Raw genomic sequence first — 20374 nt, forward strand, 5'->3', positions numbered from 1 at the left:
CTTTGCATACAGATATGACAAGAGGAATGTCAGAAGAACAAATGATGTTGAAACTAGAAATATATCTTGTTTCCCTCCTTCAAAACAGTTGCTTAGCTCATACCTGTCAGACATTCCTCTTTAAAAGGAGAAAAGTATCAGTGGAATGCAAAGTGACCCACATTTGGTTTTTGACCAATGAAAATGTGTACAATTGAACTATTTAGTCCTGGAGCAGTATTGAGATCCCAGTATCTCTAGAACTGAACCCATAGGATCAAAATGTGAAGATACCAAAAGAAAAGTTTAAGCAGCAAAATCTAAAAGGGCATTAAGATATTTATAATACTACTTGAGTTACATGCATGCAAACTTTGGGAAGAAGAAAAAAACCTTGAAAAGTGCCTTCGTCTTTTAGAATCGTCACTAACTGCGTCACTGAACTTAGATATTTATAGCAACAAAAGAACCGCTAGATTTAAAATCACTACAACACATACTAAACGATGAAAATTTAAATTGTAATAATCAAAATTACTTTTTTTTTTTTTATTAATTGTATTTGTTTTGTTGTCTGTTGCAGTACCTTCTTCTCTCTTTATTCCAAACTTTGACTGATCCAATGTAGAGCTTGCTGGGGCCACTGCGGACGAAACGGCATTTTAGGGTCTTCACTTGTAGAGGGGGTTTTCCGACATGGGTACAGTACCTGGCCACCTAAAGGTACTTTTTTTAGTACAAAACTGGTGTGAGGTTCCAAGTGAATCTACCGTACCGTACCAAAAACGGAAAAGTGTAAGCTCTGCTGATCACAGATTGCAAGGGGAGAGAATCGTCACTAACTGCTGTAACTGACACTTGAGACACTCAAACAACAAAAGAACTGCTAGATTTAAAATCAGCAACAACCAGCCTGACGACCAAAATGCAACTGTTTTGAACAAGTGCACCCTTCTTTTTTAACAAACCACAACAAAGTTTTGTTGTCTGTTGCGGAAGTAGCAACTTCTCTCGTTAACACCCCGAAGACGGATCCAGCGAGACCCTGATGGGGTGACGCGGAATGAAAAACTTTACAGTAGAGGGACTATAGTCTTGACAGACCGAGGGACTATAACGACATTGAATAACACCCCGGCCACCGCTCAAAGCGATACTTAACTGCAGTGGAAATGCAAACTGACCTGTAGCAACTATCACACTGAGCACCCCGACGCCGAGTCACAACACCCTAGCAACTTCACAACAACACCCCGATGACCACTCCAAACCCTAGCAACTTCCACAACAACACCCCGACGACCACTCACAGGATTATAGAATGTAAGTACAAAGAGCTGATCAAGTGTGCTGTAAGGGTAGAAACTTGAAAACAACACCTCTACGACGCCTAACAACACCCTAGCAACTTCACAACAACACCCCGACGACCGCTCACAACACCCTAGCAACTTCACAACAACACCCCGACGACCGCTCACAACACCCTAGCAACTTCACAACAACACCCCGACGACTGCTCACAACACCCTAGCAACTTCACAACAACACCCTGAGGACACCTCACAACACCCTAGCAACTTCACAACAACACCTCTACGACCACTCACAACACCCTAGCAACTTCACAACAACACCCCGACGACCACTCACAACACCCTAGCAACTTCACAACAACACCCCGACGACCACTCACAGCACCCTAGCAACTCACAACAACACCCTGACGACCGACTCACAACACCCTAGCAACTTCACAACAACACCCCGACGACCACTCACAACAACCTAGCAACTTCACAACAACAGCCCGACGACCACTCACAGCACCCTAGCAACTTCACAACAACACCCCGACGACCACTCACAACACCCTAACAACTTCACAACAACACCCCGACGACCACTCACAACACCCTAGCAACTTAACAACACCCTGAGGACACCTCACAACACCCTAGCAACTTCACAACAACACCTCTACGACCACTCACAACACCCTAGCAACTTCACAACAACACCCCGACACCACTCACAAACACCCTAGCAAAACTTAACAACAGCCCGACGACCCTCACGCACCCACTTCACAACAACACAACACCCTCACAACACCCTTCATAACAACACCCTGAGGACACCTCTCAACACCCTAGCAACTTAACAACACCCTGAGGACACCTCACAACACCCTAGCAACTTCACAACAACACCTCTACGACCACTCACAACACCCTAGCAACTTCACAACCCCCCGAGGACACCTAACAACACCCTAGCAACTTCACAAGAACACCCCGACGACCACTCACAGCACCCTAGCAACTTTACAACACCCTGAGGACACCTCACAACACCCTAGCAACTTCACAACAACACCCGGACGACCACTCACAACACCCTAGCAACTTCACAACACACCTAGAAACTTTACACAACACCCTAGCAAGGACAACACCCTCACACCTCACAACACCCTAGCAACTTCACAACAACACCCCGACGACCACTCACAGCACCCTAGCAACTTTACAACACCCTGAGGACACCTCACAACACCCTAGCAACTTTACAACAACACCCCGACGACCACTCACAACACCCTAGCAACTTACACAACACCCTAGACACCTCACAACACCCTAGCAACTTCACAACAACACCCGGATGACCACTCACAACACCCTAGCAACTTTACAACACCCCGAGGACACCTCACAACACCCTAGCAACTTCACAACACAACACCCCGACGACCACTCACAGCACCCTAGCAACTTTACAACACCCTGAGGACACCTCACAACACCCTAGCAACTTTACAACAACACCCCGACGACCACTCACAACACCCTAGCAACTTTACAACACCCTGAGGACACCTCACAACACACTAGCATCACAATGGTGATGTTTGCACAGGCGAGAAGAACAATCATTTCGTTCTATGTAAACATTTTGTTTTTTTTTAATTTTGGTTTGTTTTAATAATATTATTTATTATATTATTATATTATTATTATAATAATAATAATAATTTTAATCTCACTATTTTGTCTTTTTTCTTTCAATTCTCAGAATTGCAAGATATAAACTTTGGATTCAGAGAAAAGGCAGAATTGGGCGATAAACAACCAAAAAAAAAGCAAAAAAATAAGAATTACAAGATCCAAACTCAAATTCAAAGAATTAAAAAAAAAAAAAAATTGTAAGATGCAAACTCAGAATTACAAGACGTAAAGTTGTAATTACGAGACGTAAAATCAGATTTGTGAGATATAAAATCAGAATTTAATTTTTTATTCCACAATGAAAACAAACAAACAATTGCAATACTTAAACTCAGAATTCAAAGACGAATAAAAAAGTCAGAATTGCTAGATGTTAACGCAAAATTGTAAGAAAAAAAAAATCAGTTTACGTCTTGAAGGTCTGAGAAAAAAAACAAAGTTCAAATTGCAATATAAAAAAAAACAATTCAAAAATTTTTTTTTTTTTTTTTTTTTTTAATTCCATGGCAGAAATAGGCTTGTGAAACTGTAGTGTCACAAAATGTTCAGCGATATTTTTTTTTGGCATCGTCTAATTTTGATTATGAGCTGTGGTTGCTATGGTTATTTGGACATCCACTATGAAAGTACCATGCTATTGTTTGAACTACACTGGAGAGCCATGTAAAAAAAAAAAAAAAAAAGCAATCATTCAGCACATGGTGTATATCAGATTATCATGGTATTCCTGTCTGATCTCTGTTTTCTCCGTTGTGGAGGAAAGAGCAGAAGATTTGTGCTGAGTTCTCTTTGTATTCCCAGCAGTGGTTGATGGTTCAGCAGGGTCTCTCAGCTGTCAATCATTCCTGTGCTGTGGATCTCTGCAGAAATACATGTTTATTTAATTTTCTTCAGACAGCAGCAGGCCTCTATGCTCAGCAAAGTTAATGCATCCAAATGCGCATCAGTATTTTTGAGTAACAGATATTTGCTCTATGTAATGCATAGAATTTTTATGTGTGCATTAAAGAAAAGTCTTAGCTTTTCCAAAGTAGTCTCTGAAGTACAGTTTACATTGATGCATGGGTATGCATATATTTAGAATTTAATGATGGAGGTTCCACAGGGCTTTGTATTTGGCCCGCAACATTTTCAAACACAATGCTGTACATTACTCAGTGCCAATGTCTCTTTATGTGAACTCATTAGTAAAACAACTGGTTGCCAAATGAAGCTTAGAAGCTTATTTACAAACTCTCTTTTTCCCCTTCCCTGAGAATAGATCAGTGACGCCTTTCAGAAGAAAGTGCAAAGCAAGATCAAAGATCTTCTTCAGCAGATGGAGGAGGGCCTGAAGACTGCAGATCCACATGATTTCTCCACCTACACAGGCTGGACAGGTGAATACCAAGCAGTTAAATTAATGAGTTTTATGGACTTTATTTATACCCAGAATAGGGTATACATTGGTGTGCTGTTAATTTTTTGTTTGCAAAAAAAGTTGGAAAAAAGAACATTCTTTTAAATTCTTAAAGTAAAATAATTTGGATCCTACAGCATAGATGAGATAAGAAGCATAGATAAGAAAATAATCTCATTCAGTGTTCAAATTTTTGTATTGACTGCATTTGTGAAGCTCAAACATTCAACTCTTGGAAATATATATTTTAATGAACTACAAACCAACATTCTGTCCAAACGTGGCTAGTTAATGCTGACTGATACCTTAATTTACCATAATTTTTTGCATTATTTATATATGTAATAATATTTATTTATTTTTTGCTTATTTAATGTTATTTCTAGAAAATTGGGGTTTATTTTATTTGTATTTATAATCTACATTTTCAAATGTGGCAAGAAAATTGCAAACCCTAATATGAAATGAGAGGAAAATAATAAATAGTAAAGTTGAAAGTGAGAAGTTTTGAACACGCTGTGGTGGGGATGGTTGTCATTGTCAGGCATAGCCCTGCTGTACCTGCAGCTGTATCGAGTGATGCAGGAGGCCTCGCACCTGCAGCGGGCTCTGGATTACGTCAAGCGCGCGCTGAGGAACCTGAACGGACGGCGCGTCACCTTCCTGTGTGGAGACGGTGGGCCTCTAGCCGTAGGTGCAGTCGTTCACCACCACTTGAAGAACCAGACCGAGTCCCAGGAGTGCCTAACCAAGTAAGTAGCAGTTCTAACTCTCTTTTTGTCTCTTTATTCTTTGGCTTTCTCTGGTTGCTTCCACTGCCTGCTCTCTGGAAGTGTGGTTGGGGAAGATAGATGTGGTTGTGCAAAAAAAGTGCTGCACAAAACTCCCAGTCGTGAGAAACTGCACTCTTAGTCACACCAGCAATAGTGCTGTTTCTCCCCAATATCTGCACCATTGCAAACGTGATACTGATATTATACAACTATACAATATACTATACTGATACTATACAACAGTTCAATAAACAAGAAGTTTATGTTGAGTCAAAAATACAAAATAGTTCCGATCAAAGCCACAGCGTAACTGTTGAGCGTCTCTCATTAACGAACAGCGGTGTTTCTTTACTGAATGAATCCATGGTTTTGAATGAATCGAGCGAGTCAGTGATTCAGTGACTCACTCATTAAGACAGTGAAGCACTTGCTTTGTTTTTGAATGAATCATAGCGCTTTATACTGGCATGAAACTCTAGATTGCGCAGTCTGATGGGTCTAACACAATCTGACCTAATGACATCATCATCACACTGCACAGCTGATTGGTTTTCTCCTGTATCAGTAGCCAATGAGCTCACTGCTCAGTATTCAAATACCTGGCTTTGTTTGCTGTAGCAGTTCTGCAGCGCACTTCAGAACAGCTGAAATCAACATCTAAGATAAGTGAATGCTCTTTTAATCCATATCGCTTCGTATATTTGCGTGGTCTGTCTAGGGATATGCCGGTATCAAATCTTCCTGTTGCGATTAATTGATAATGTTTTGTCATGGTATGCGGTATTATCATGGTATTGAAATTAAGTTTCAGAAAAAATGGTCATAATGCAGTAAAACAGGTTAAATAACTTTTTTCTTATAACAAAAATAACTGAACATTTAAATACAATAGAGCAATACAAAAAAATATATTTAAAGTTAAAAGTTTTACACAGATTAAAGTGCAAAAGAACTTTAAAGACCAATAGGTATCACTTTACAATAAGACCTCATTAGTTAACATTAGTTAATGCATTAACATTCACAATGAGCAATAGCTACATTTGCTACAGAAGTTACTAATCTTTGTTAAAAAATGTAAAGTGTTAATGAACAATAAAGAATCAAAACACTTTCAAACAATATCTAGGGCATGTTGTAGTCCAGATTAAAATGGAAAAAATTTTATGGAAATATATAAATATTATTTTATATTATTTAAATGTTTAGAAAGTAGCAGCTGCTTTTATTATGGGGTTTCCAGGGTAAGGGCTGCATTTTCTGCAGTTTAGCGCCATCTGCTGTCAGAGAGTGAATGTGCTTTTATGTGCTTCTCATGCGTGCTCATTTATTACATCAGAGCGCACACGTGTCTTTCAAGCAGCATACAGCGGTGCTGTGCATGTTGAGCAGTTGATGGGAAAAGTATTCTTCAAGTGCATTCCAAATTCTGAATAATTTGTAATATATAATTATTCTAGATATTTAGAAGTGCCCACGATAACAATATTGTGCATATTCATTACCGCGATATATCGTATTCCCGAATACCGGCACATGTATAGGTCTGCCTAATTGAGTACAAAAAGGTGCAACCATAAACAAGTTTAAACTAAGTGTCATGTTAGCAGTTTGCATTGAATGCATCAGCGAAATATTAAGTATATTACCAGCAGCATTTAGCATTTGTGTTTACAGCTCGAGCAAAGGCAGTTTAGAGCATATAATTGTTATATAATGTTAAATGAAATAAACATTCTTTTGTATGCATTTCAACTAGGGTTCACCATATACGTCGGCGTAATCTCAATGTTCACGTTCGTTTTTTCAAAGGTCAGTGTTTTCATCGTAATGAGTGTGTGGTTGATTTCAGCTGCACGCAGCGTCAGACGCACGTGTTTATCGCAGTCATATCAATGACAGTGTTGAGGAAAAAAGGGATTTTAGAGTTATCACTTAAGATCACTATCTATTGTTGATGTAATCCTGAATGAAATGCATTATGGTTAGTGTAGTTCAGAGAAATGTGCTCCTTGTGACGTATGCTCTAGCTGTGCTAAGAAGTTCAGGAACCGGAAAAGAACATCAAATGACTAAATTATGATATTTGCTCAGGTGGATGCTGGGGTCTTATCTGTTGGATTGCATCATATATAATTTTGTTAATTAATATTAAACGTAGTGTGCATCTAATTAGAGTTAAGCCGGTCGGCGTGGTAGCCCAGGCTCACACAGTCGTAGGCCACTATGATGATTCTGTGTGATGATTCAGTGATGTCTTCATCCAGTTCAGTTCTCTTCTAATAGTGTCTGTGCAATCAGTCAAGCGTCCTTAACTAAGAAAGCCAAAAGGGACAGCGGCAAGGAACCAAAACTCCATCGGTGACAGAAATGGAAAAAAAACACTTGGGAGAGACCAGACTCAGTCAGGGGCCAGTTCTCCTCTGACCAGACCAAACCAGCATGTGTTTGAGTTGATTCAATGACGCTGACGCTTTTAACTTCATATTTACAGTATTAGACATTTGATATGCTATTAGCCACAATGATTTCTAGAAATGGTCCCCTGAAGAATCTGAAGACACTAGAGTTTGTCCTGCACGCTTCCATACACTTCATCTGATGGCAGGAGAACACTGATTCTGATCGAAGAGCTGGAAATTACCTTTGCTCCTCGAGGTGTTTCTGTGTGTGTTGTAGTGAAACGCTGTGACTCTCGTGTGTTCGTGGGGAGCGTGTGTGTTATTCAGCGGCGGTGTGCTGTGCTCTCTGTACTCATTCTGATAGATCGTCTGCTCCACTGCATCTCAGCACGAGCTTGATTGCATTTCCTGCAAACCCTCATCCAGCACTGCTCTCAACTCATTGCATTGTTCAAACACAGGTTTAGGTTAAAGAAGAAGAAGAAAAAAAAAACAGAATAAATGCTAAATAATGTTCAAATTATATTAAACTTATCTGTGTGTATTTTCAATGTCTAGATTAAACCAGAGAGTAGGGTGCTTGATATAATGCAGAAATACAGTATACTACCATGCAAAAGTTTGGGGTCAGTAGGGTATTTTTTTTTTTTTTTTTAGTAAATATTAAATAGTGTTTGGTGAGCGTATTGTTTTGTCAGTCAGTGTGCTGAGGTCAGTATTGTACTGGTTCTCCTCCTGTCCTGTGTTCAGACTGCTCCAGCTCCAGCGTTCAGTGCTCAGCCCAGACTCAGACATTCCTGATGAGCTCCTGTACGGACGAGCCGGATACCTCTACGCCCTGCTGTACGTCAGCAAAGAAATCGGGCCAGACGCGGTGGACGAGACCACCATCGCCAAGGTGATTCTCACACTATTCATGATCAAAGTTGGTTTCTGTTCATACATAAATGCAAAAAGACAACAGGCAGTTAAACTTGCAGTGATAAAAATACACTGCAATGCATCGATTGATAAAAATGCTCATCTCCAGTCTGCGTGCGTCTCTAGAGAGCGTATGTATGTCTGCAGCGGATGCATTAAACCTCTGACCTGCACTGTAAATGTTTAGCCTCTCGTGGGCTGCTTTACTGTACGTCATACATTATAGTCTCTGCATTGGCCGGTGTCCAGTTTCCCAGTGTATGTGGGCAGACGAGAGGAGCGAGATGAAGGAGAGTAATGGGTTTGTGTGGTATGTGCGATATCATGATTTTTGATGGTGGACGATTAAAATGTCTCCACAATCTGAAGAAATATAGTAGCAATGCATTACAGCGCACATTCTATCAGCTGCAGTTCTGGAGTCTCCATCTCAGTATACTGTACAACGCCACATACATTCACATCAGATGTTACACTCACGGGACACTGCACTTGTTCACAATCACAAAAGTGCATTATTTGCATGTGCTTTAAAGCCTTGCCAGTTAAACATTTAATTCACATGCTGTTCTGACATGTGCTTTTTGTGAGCGAGTACACTAAACATCCTGTCAGACAGCACCTGATTACTGGACTGAGTAATGTAAACACAGCTGGTTATGTCTGAAGTGTAAGTAAACAGTTGAGAGAGAAACGGATGCGTGCAGCTCTTAAAGTGACAGCAGTCTAATAGAGCTAAACATGCTGCCGCTTGTCATTAAAGGGATGGTTCACCCAAAAATTACAATTCTGTCATTATTATACTAAAATAGGGAAATTAGTTTGACTGTGCTGCTTAGACATCTTGCAAAATCGTAAAATCAACATGACAAAGAATCGTGATAAAATTGTGAATCGTGATTTTTCTAAAGAAATTTTTTGCCATATTGTCCACCCATATAGTAAACTAACAGATGTGCCGCAGTGTGAGTTTGCAGTAACACACTGTATATCCCTTAATAAAACTGTTTACAACATGTTGTGAATACTGCAGTGGTTAGTTGATAATCAAATGAACAAGCATAAAAAGATTGATTTTAATAAAAACAAGTAGGCTTATACACAATTTTAGGGACCTGTGATTGCTGCAGAATGCAGTCATAAAAATGGAATTTACTGGGATAAACAGATTTTGATAAACTTTGAATGTACAGCTCAAACTCATGCTTTTTTGATTTTTAATATTTAATTAGACCATTAAAACTGAACACACAGAATTGTGAAAATATGAAACATTTTTCTTAAGGCCCTAAACATTTTTTTTTTTTTTTTTTTTTACTTGTAATAAATTATTGTTAAATTGTATCATTTTTATGATTTAAATTAATTAGACATGCTGCACACAAAAAAAAAAAAAAAAGGGAAAAAAATTATTATTCACTTTGATACATTGACAAAATTGTCAAAAAATTGTCAAATTGATATTTGATTTATAACTTTGTTTTAATTGTATTTATGTGTATTTATTCTTTATTCATTAAATTCATTATCTAATATACTACATGTAATAAATATATGACATCTTAATAAAGTATATTAAGTCTTTTATTACATTCCCTACATGCTGATATTTATACAGCAGTACTCGTGATATTGCTTACTGTCATTTGTTAACTTAATATAACTTCATGAAACCGAATGTTTGTGAATATATTTGCACACCATGCACAGTAACTTGATTTCGTGAGTATAGCATGATGGAGACTCCAGATGACACACACTCAGTCTTTTTGCTCTCAGTTGATTGATCTGAAAACAGATTGTTTGATAGTAATTTCAGAGGCTCCTCCAGTGACTCCAGTCTTCATCTCACTGGTGAAAGAGGCTCCTCCAGTGACTCCAGTCTTCATCTCACTGGTGACGTGTGACTTAAACAGGGGAAGTAAATAACGAGCAGCTTCACAGAAAGAGAGAGAGAGATTGTCATTCTTATCTCTGGGTAAATCTGTAGCTTGTGCTGAATGCACATTGCCCAGTATTGTGGTCCATTGGTCATTCTTATTTATGTTTAAAATTACTCAGAACCTGGTTTTGAATCTGTTTTTCACTGCTTGTAACTGCTCTGGTCTCGTTTCTCCTCTTTATTGCAGTCTTCTCCCTCGATCTATCACGTCCTAGTCGATCTGTTGTCTTCCGCTTCATGGCTAGGCAGATTTATTGGTCCGTCTGTCTCTGCAGTGCTCCCCAGATGCAGCTCTGGACTCTCCGGAGAGCCGTGTGTCGTGTCTGATCCCATCCGTCATGTGTGTGTGTCGTGGGCAGTGCATGTGTGTCTCTCTCTGAACTGCAGAGAATGAGGTTCAGAAAGCTGTGGGCAGTATTTTCTTTCATTTCCACATTTTAATCAGGTCTGCCAGACACAATCAAAACCTTCCAATGCTGGGTTTCTGATTTGGCGGGGTTTTTTTTTTAGTTGGGCTTTGATTTAGGGGAATTCTGTTGTTTTGTAGAGGTTTGGGATTAGTTTTTGTTTTATTGGGTTTTAAATCAGGATTTTGTTACTGGGTGGGGGGGGTTGTTTGTGTCAAACATTTACAAATATGGTCACATATTTTCTTCAGTGTGTCTTTTTTTTAAAGAAAAGTTCACCCAGAAATGACAAATGTCGTCATTAACTTGCCTTCATGTTGTTGTTTAGTCTGTTCAACACAAAAGGAGAATTGAAGAATACATGCATGACACATTTTATAGCCCAGATGTGACATTTGCAGCCTTTTTGACAGTTCTGTTAGTTTCACCGTGGCATTGCTGCAGTGCAGTCATTTGGTTACTTTTCATTTGCTGACAGCGTATTTTAATCAGTTCCTCAACCTTTGCTGAACCGCTGTGAATAAACCTGCTGATCACTGGAAAGTGACCGACACTTTGATCCATAACAAGACCGTTATCTAATCCCAGTGCGCTCTCTCTTGTTCCAGTGGTGACGGCTATCCTGGAGTCTGGGAAGAACTTGTCTAAAGAGGAGAAGAAAGCCGAGCGCTGTCCGCTGCTGTACGAGTGGCATAAGAAGCAGTATGTGGGAGCAGCTCATGGTCTGGCAGGCATTTACTACATGCTCCTGCAGGTGAGACTCACATCGCTTGAGTGTTTTTGAAATCAACTCATCATGTGGAACTGGGCTGCTGAGGGTAGTGTGTGCAATTAAGAATTGCATCTTTTCCAAACGTTTTCACAAAAGTAGCAATTTTTTCTTGAACCTGGTTTTGCTTAAAGCAGTAGTTTATCCAAAAATGAAAATTATTAAAAAAAAATCCTCACCCTCAGTTCATCAGAGATCAGGATGAGTGTGTTTCTTCATCAGGTTTGTAGAAATGTAGCACTGCATCAGTGTCTCAGCAATGGATGCTCTGCAGTGAATGGAGTCCCGATAAAACAGAATGTAATCCAAGCACTCCATCCATCAGTGCATGATGAAACCCATCCAGCATTAAGATGTTTTTAACTCAAATACATAGAGTCTATAATCCATAATAACACTTCCTCCAGTGAAAAGCAAGATTTTTGCATACATATTCATATGCACATTCATATATATAAATATTAAATATTTCCTATATTGTGTTTTTAATGGCAAACACAAAAATATATTGTAATGTTTATGTCGGCCAGCCCTAATGTGCAATCAGTTACAGTGTGCCTTGATTACTCTTTTACAAGAACAAACCAGACACACTTAAACACTCTCAGGGTTCACACCGGTTCAGACTTTCTGAGGCTTCCAGAAAACAAGCCAGTGTTGCCTTTTTGTTTAAACGCTTTGTTCCATTAATTTCTTGTCTTTAAAATAGCTGATTGTGCAGCTGTAGATCAGTGCGCAGAAATTATTATTATTATTTTGTTTTTCCTAGCCACCTCGCTTTTACATCAGGGAGCATTTTCTGTCACACACAACACATTTTCAATTATTTGTTGGATGCAACGTTAAATCATCTATTCAAGCATAACCGACTGCAAGAGGCATTTTTTTTCCTTCTTTCAAAATAGCTGCTTACTCTTGTACTCTTTCTTACATTAGCTAAAGTTAACAGCAGTCAGCTGTAAGATTGATTAGAGGTCCGCAGAGGTGATGAATAATTTATCTTGAACTTTAAGATGTTGATCTGTAAACAGAATTTGTTGGACGTCTGCCCAGACAGACTATGGCACGCGTTTAGCCCAGATCTGAATGCATCGTTCACATTTTTAAGAAGCTGATTTTAATGCAGACGCAGCACCCTTCTGCCCTCTGTGAGACAGATAACACCGCTTAACTGAAGTAAATTAAGTTTTAATATAGAACCCCTTTAGTGAAGTCTTAATCACATCAGTGTTTAAAGATGCAGATCTTTAGTCAAATTGTGGCTCCAAGCAAGGAGTCAAGCAGGGACACACTACTACTGTGCACATGTTAGTTTAAAGAATACTGCAGTGCAGCAGGGACAGGTTATAATGATCAAAAGTGACAGCAAATACATTTATAATATTTCTATTTCAAATAAATGCTGTTCTTTTGAACTTTTTTTATTCATCAAAGAATCGTACTATATAATAAATGACAGTAGAAAGTTTGTACTACATGGTGATCTGACAGTAGTGATTCCTTTATTTCTAAATTCTATATTTGTGAAGCTTATGTTGATGTCAAATTAAGCGACCTTATGAAATCACGTAATTTTAATGTGCTTCCAGTGTTCTGCACAAATAGTCTTTAAGTCTGTTCTTTTTAGAGAAGCATGATTATAATAATAATAACGTATTATTTATATATAGTGCCTTTCAAGACCCCAAGGACATTTTACATAAAATGCCAAATAATACAAATAATACACATATTTAATCTAGAAACAACAAAGTGAACAGGCAGTCAGATGGTTATGGTTATGTAAGCACGAATAACAGTTTCGGCATCTTTGAGATTTATTTAGTGAAGGTCGTATATGAAACAATGCTGCGAAGGTAGAAAAAACAGAATTTAACAAGCTGGCTGATATGAGGTTCAAAGCGTACTTTAGAATCAAATAATATTCTGTATAATGGGTAATTTACTGTAACTCTGTCAGTATGAATGGAGATTTTATGTTTGGAGGATATTTACGGATTAAGGGCCTACTAACAGGATGTCTTTTATTTCTGTCTGCATTTTAGTTTTAAGAAGTTTTCAGCCATCCATGCATTGAGATCTCGTAGACAGGAAGTGATGGAAGGGGGAGGAGAACAGAATTGGGCTGGACAGTAAGAGCTATGGAAGTTCAGACCATGACGCTGAATGATCTGACCGAGAGGAAGCAAGATTAGAAATAAAAGTTGTCCAAGAATGGATCCTTGAGGTACACCACGGAAAATGGTGACAGAATGATATAAGAATTTGATTTGTTATTAAACCCTTAAAAGGGCAAACCCATAAAGAGATATCAGAAAATTAATTTAATGCTGTTTTTCATCTTATTGGGTTGGTACAGTTTATTGAATTTTTTGTTTTTTTTTTTTCTTAACTTTTATATTTTATTTTATTTTTTTGTTTTGATAGGATAGGTTGCGTTTTTGGTTTTGTGGTTTAAATTGAATGGGAACACTTGTTTGTCAATGCTTGTTACAGTATGGTTGTAATTCCTGAATGCTTTTGAGTACAGACTTAACGTTGGTCTCTTTTTAAAGAAGACACACAGCAGATTATTGCTGAAGTGAAACCATTAAAAAAAAAAGTATAAAAAAGTTATAAACTTTTATTTATAAAGTTATAAAGTTATACTTTACAGTAAAGATAATGAAGTATACTATTTTTTTATTTTATATAAAATAAATGTTTTATAAAATATGTTGCACTCTAAAATTACTATAAAATCAAAGCCATATGTCTAACCGATTTATGTTCCAAATTTGAAGTTGATATCACAAAAATCCCTGTGAGATTTTCTTTGGAATAACCACTGGGTTACACCCAAACAATTTTCTGTTACAAATCAATCATTTTCTGTCACAATATTACAAAACAGTCACCAAATATGGAACTGTGTGACTGGGTGTGAAAATATGACTGTCAGACCTTTTCAACGATATGTGTTTTGTCAAGATTACAAAAATATTTGATATTAGATTTTCTGAAACACAAGCCACAAAGTCACACAGTCTATATGTATGTTTTATTTCTTGATTAATACCCCTAAAAGGGCGACGTATCCCCTGAGATACAAACATTCAGAGAAAGATTACAAAAAATATATTCATTTAATTTATAAAATTTTAATGTAAGCCAAATAAGCTAATGCTGAACAACAGCTTTTTAAACCGGTAAGTCCCCTCCGTGGTGGTTAATGTTCATAGCATGACAATAACTTTCAGCTTGCTGACATTGTTCAGGATTGTAATATTGGTGCGTCTTTATTCTCTTTCCGTGAGTGAGTTATTTTGAACTGTCTGTGTCAATATTTCAAATCCACTTTGAGATGTTTGGTCCAAATTATGGCTCCTCTGAGTGAAAACATCACCCCTTTGAAGCCATCTCAGAGCAATTTAATTGATATTTAGATGTTTGGGCGCACTTAAAAAGTAGCGTGCGTACCTGAGAACCCTGTCAATGCTCCTTCAGAAAGCATCCCAGAATGCAACGTCAAGTCTGCTAGCATTAGCATACGTCTTCACAGCTTCCTCTGAAGTTTAATCCTCATGCTTCCGCTGCTTCCTCTAATGGTTTTCCCTGAAGTCCTATAAGACACCATATGCAGGCGGCTCCTATGTAAGCTACATCTTTATGGACCATTTCCAGGCTACACAGTGAAAAGCGGAGGCGAAAAGCACTAAAATGCCTAATTTTTCATCCCGTGCAGTAGCGCATGCGGCAGTAGTAAACGATCTGCTCTGCTCTAACGGAGACGTAGTGCGGTGGTTTCTGAATGACAGCTGGCTGTTTAGAATCAAACCCCGGAGGACTGTGATGTAATTTGAGGTAATAGAGCTTCACGGCGGTGAAGTGCGGCAGGGTTATAACTAGCTCAGTGCTTACATCACGGCGAAACAGCAGCAACAGCAGATCGTTCTCTGAGGGGAGGGGTGTGTTTGAAGCAGCAGAGAGGAGCTCAGTCTCAGTGTGGTGTGTTAAATCAAGCGGGAAACAGCTGTGACGTTTGCTGCCGCTGCTGGCGGGAGGAGCAGCGAGCTGATTGGGTGTGGCGTGCTAGTGGTTGGCATGGCAACGGGAGTGTGCGTCACGGTGACGCAGATGGACGTGGTCCGGAGGCCGGTGTTACCGCTCTGTCTGTATTTGTGTCGGCGTGTGCTGCTTGATGGTGCTGCGTTCGATTGCTTTGCTGAAACTGTAAAAGCAACCTGTGGAGCTGCAAACTAACCTAATATCAGTCACAGCTACAGATCCAGCTGTGCTTTCAGAGGGCATTTTCCTGCAGAAATGAGCTCCAGTTAGCAGCAGTGTTCGAGGATCTGTGTGAAGCGGTCGTTTAGTCTTTAATAACTCAGAGCTCAGTGGGAGCCTTCAGCGCTGTATCAAGCCTCACGCCCTTAAATCCACTCTGACACAGCGCTGCGCTCTCTAACTGCTGTTAGTGGACACTATGAATCAGAGATATTACAGAAATATTGATGCATGTGAGTCTTAACAGAAATGAACCACTGAATGCATCTGTAGCTACAGGCTTGATGCTGCTGTGCTGAACACTCTAGATATCACTTCATTTATCAGAACTCTGTGCCATTAAAATACACGCTGTTTGCAAAAACATCTGCCATAGAAAAAAAAAAAATTCTAAGAAGAGAAGTTCTTGCAAATGCATATTCATGTTGCTTTCATATGGTTTTAACATAATTTATTCATTCATGAATTCCATTATGCTTTTGAGAAGCCACTCCATGACATTTTACAACATGACATAAAAAGGTCAAATTATTTGATATTTTGATATTTTCTAAATGTCAGTTGCATCACATGCATCACACTTTCTTGTTTGCGCCATTTGGTAAAAGTTTCAAATATTTGATTTTAAATAAATAAATGTAACAACTGCTTTATTGCGTTTTCTTTCTAAGAAATAATAATATATACTGTGCAAAGGTACTTGGAGTAATAAAATTTTCTTTTCATTAATTTCAATCTTTTAATGTGGCTTTTTTCTTACATGATATCAGGACAGTTTGATATTTTTGACTTTATGCCTCCCAAAAAAGATAAAAATTAAATTTAATTCAGAAAAGTAGGCTATTCATACTGTTTGTATATAATGTATTCCGTTCTTCAATCTAGACAATTTTTTTTAATTTTTTTATTTTTTTTTTACATTTTAAACAAAATATTCAATCTAACATAGTCTTTCTTGGCAGCCGAGTGCTAAAGTCAGTCAGGACACTCTGAATGAGCTGCTCCGGCCCAGTGTGGATTACGTGCGGCACAAGAAGTTCCGGTCGGGCAATTACCCATCATCCCTCAGCAACGAGACGGACAGACTGGTGCACTGGTGCCACGGAGCTCCTGGAGTGCTGCATATGCTCATCATGGCTTATAAAGTGAGTCTCACACACACACACACACACCGTCATCATCTCAGTACACATCACCTTTATTTATATAGCGCTTTAAACAAAAAAAGATTGCGTCAACGCAACGGAACAACATTCATATAGTCTTGCAACACATGCAAGCGTATATGAATAAACTCAGTTTACATTCATTTATATAGAAATGTATAAAGCATGATCACACCACATCAGGATTTACAGCAGATATTGCACTCATGCTCATGGCCTCTGTTTTTTCAATACAATATCCTGTTATGTTTCTTTATGATGTGAAAAAAGCAAACAAAAAACAGCTCGTTCTCTCTGTGGAGAGACTGATATCTGCCATTGAAGTGAAATGGGAATAAACAGCATGCATTTGTCTGTCTGTCTGTCTGTCTCATTGTTTTAAGGTCTGAGGTTATTCTTTATACAGCAGCCCACAGTGACATCTAGTGCTCACTTACAGAGTCACATTTTTAAACATAACCTTATTTTTATCAGGCATCTTGGGGATATTTAAAAATGTTGCACATACAAGTTTGACTTGATTTTGTTCACACATTTAAATGGGAAGTCAGATAGAATCAGAAAAAAAGAGTTTTATTGTGTGAAAGCGTGAGTTTATTTTCTCTCTCCATCACTGTAGAGTGAGCATATGGGCCGTGTTTCTCTCTCTTTCTTGTTTTGTCTCCGTCTGTGTCTTTATCCCTGTCTTGTGGGTCGCTTGAGATCTGAAAGGGAAAACTGAGCATGTGTTATATTTGGAAAGTGAATTTTTCCTCCAGCAACTTTTACACCAGAGTTCTGACAAATGAAGACAGACAGCAAGACCTGCTTTTACACTCACACACACACACATGCACATGCACACACTCACACATGCACACACATGCACGCGCACACAAACACACACAGACATGCATGCATGCACACAAACACACATGCACGCACTCACACATGCACGCGCACACACTCACACGCACACACGTAAACGCAAACACACACATGCATGCATGCACATACGCACACACTCATGCACACATGCACACAAACACACACATGCACGCATGCACGCACACGCACACTCACAAGCTCTCACACTCGCACACACACATGCATGCACACAAACACACATGCATTCACACACACATGCACACCCACACATGCAAGCGCACACACACTCACACGTAAACACAAACACACACATGCACGCATGCACACAAACACACATGCACGCATGCACACACTCATGCACACATGCACACAAACACACACACACACACACATGCACACACACACACACACACACACACACATGCACGCATGCACACACACACTCACAAGCTCTCACACTCGCACACACACATGCATGCACACACACACACACACATGCACACACGCACACAAACACACATGCACGCATTCTCACACGCGCACACATGCAGGCACACACATGCACACCCACACAATCACACATGCACGTGCACACACTCATACGCTCTCACACATGCACACAAACACACATGCACGCATTCTCTCACACGCACACACGCACACACACTCATGCACACACACACACTCACGCACATGCACACGGGGTCACACTCTCTCTCACACACAAAAGTGTTATGACAGTAAATATACATAGCAGGGCACAGTCTGCAATTATTGCATTTGACTGTAATGATGTAATTACTATAATAAATTCTTAAGTCTGATTTGTGACTGATTCTGAGAGGAAATCAAATCTGCAGAGTCTGCAGCAGAAACTTCAGGAGCTCACTGTGTGTGTGTTGTGTTCCAGGTCTTCAGAGATGAGAAGTACCTGCGAGACGCGGCTGAGTGTGGAGAGGTGATCTGGCAGAGAGGTTTACTGAGGAAGGGTTATGGACTCTGTCACGGCACGGCGGGGAACGGATACGCCTTCCTCTCGCTCTACCACGCCACACAGGACAAGAAATACCTGTACCGTGCCTGCAAGGTACAGCGCTAACTCTCCCTCACCCTCTGAAGCATGTTCAGGATACTGTGTGCGGTTAGTGAAGCGTTCATCATCTCTGAACACACAGACGCCACACGCTGCTCACAGCCAATGAGGCGCATTACTAAACCTGACGTCATGGAAACAAAGCAGGTCACCTGTCTATCTATCTACAGTACACACTCTAGGGATCATGTGACGCTGAAGACTGCAGTGATGATGATGATGATAAATACAGCTGCGCATCACAGAAATAAATGACACTTTAACAGAGATTCACACAGAAAACAGCTGGTCTAAACTCTAATAATATTTCACTGTTTTACTGTATTTATGATCAAATAAATGCAGCCTCGTGAACAGAAGAGCCTTCTTTCAGAAACACACCTACTGCTGGAGTAATGAAAGCACGATAGTCTCGTCTGTTCATGTGTTCACGCTAATCTTTTACAGCCGCAGTCATTTTCCCGCAGCGCTGCAGACACAGTCTCTCTGTGCCGTCACGCAGCAGCTCGAGTCAAAAGGTTTCTGATGCTTTTATGAAACAGTGAAACAAAAGTTGCCCATCAAAACAGCTGATTCATGCTCATCACTCGCCTTTTCCTCTTCTCTTGAGATTGTGAGGACATGCTTTATGGATTTGCACGGACAAGCTTGTACTTTGTGTTCCAAATGATGCTTTTCTGTTTTTAATAATGTTTTCATCTGGTTCTAGTTTGCTGAATGGTGTCTAGACTACGGGACCCACGGCTGCCGTATTCCTGACCGGCCTTACTCCCTTTTTGAAGGTAAATTGATCATCGTGTGTCACTGAGAAAATATCCTCAGATAGTGGTTTCCAGCCAGTTCTCATCATTAAGACTCTCTGCTCTCTGCTCTGGTTTTTAATTTTGTCTAGCTTATTTAAAACTGTTTATATTGTGTAACTATATAAACTGTTTTCATATATATATACAGTACAGACCAAAAGTTTGGAAACATTACTATTTTTAATGTTTTTGAAAGAAGTTTCTTCTGCTCATCAAGCCTGCATTTATTTGATCAAAAATACAGAAAAAAATGTAATATTGTGAAATATTTTTACAATTTAAAATAATTGTTTTTAAATTTATTATACTTTAAATGATCATTTATTTCTGTGATGCAAAGCTGAATTTTTAGGATCATTATCACATGATCCTTTAGAAATCATTCTAATATGATGATTCATTATCAAAGTTGGAAACAGTTCTGCTGCTTAATATTTTTTCAGAACATGTGATACTTTTTTAGGATACTTTGATGAATAAAAAGTAAAAAAAAAAAAAATTAAAAAGAAAAAATAAATATTTTGTAATAACAATATACACTACTGGTCAGTAATTTGGGGTCAGTAATTTTTTTTT

General features: G+C 39.1%; 1 protein-coding gene across 5 annotated transcripts in view; it reads left to right on the forward strand.

Moving 5' to 3' along the window:
* The window catches only part of lancl2 (LanC lantibiotic synthetase component C-like 2 (bacterial)), a 41191-nt gene that overhangs the window by 5835 nt on the left and 14982 nt on the right, over positions 1–20374 (forward strand). For all 5 annotated transcript variants that reach the window (XM_042714010.1, XM_042714011.1, XM_042714012.1 and 2 more), the window contains exons 3-9: positions 4252–4369; positions 4934–5141; positions 8315–8462; positions 11442–11588; positions 16832–17014; positions 18813–18989; positions 19705–19777. In XM_042714010.1, coding sequence (XP_042569944.1) covers positions 4252–4369; positions 4934–5141; positions 8315–8462; positions 11442–11588; positions 16832–17014; positions 18813–18989; positions 19705–19777 — 1054 coding nt within the window. The remainder of the gene's footprint in view (positions 1–4251; positions 4370–4933; positions 5142–8314; positions 8463–11441; positions 11589–16831; positions 17015–18812; positions 18990–19704; positions 19778–20374) is intronic.

The sequence above is a fragment of the Cyprinus carpio genome, chromosome A24 (genome assembly GCF_018340385.1).
Source record: "Cyprinus carpio isolate SPL01 chromosome A24, ASM1834038v1, whole genome shotgun sequence".
NCBI classification, from domain to species: Eukaryota; Metazoa; Chordata; class Actinopteri; order Cypriniformes; family Cyprinidae; genus Cyprinus; species Cyprinus carpio.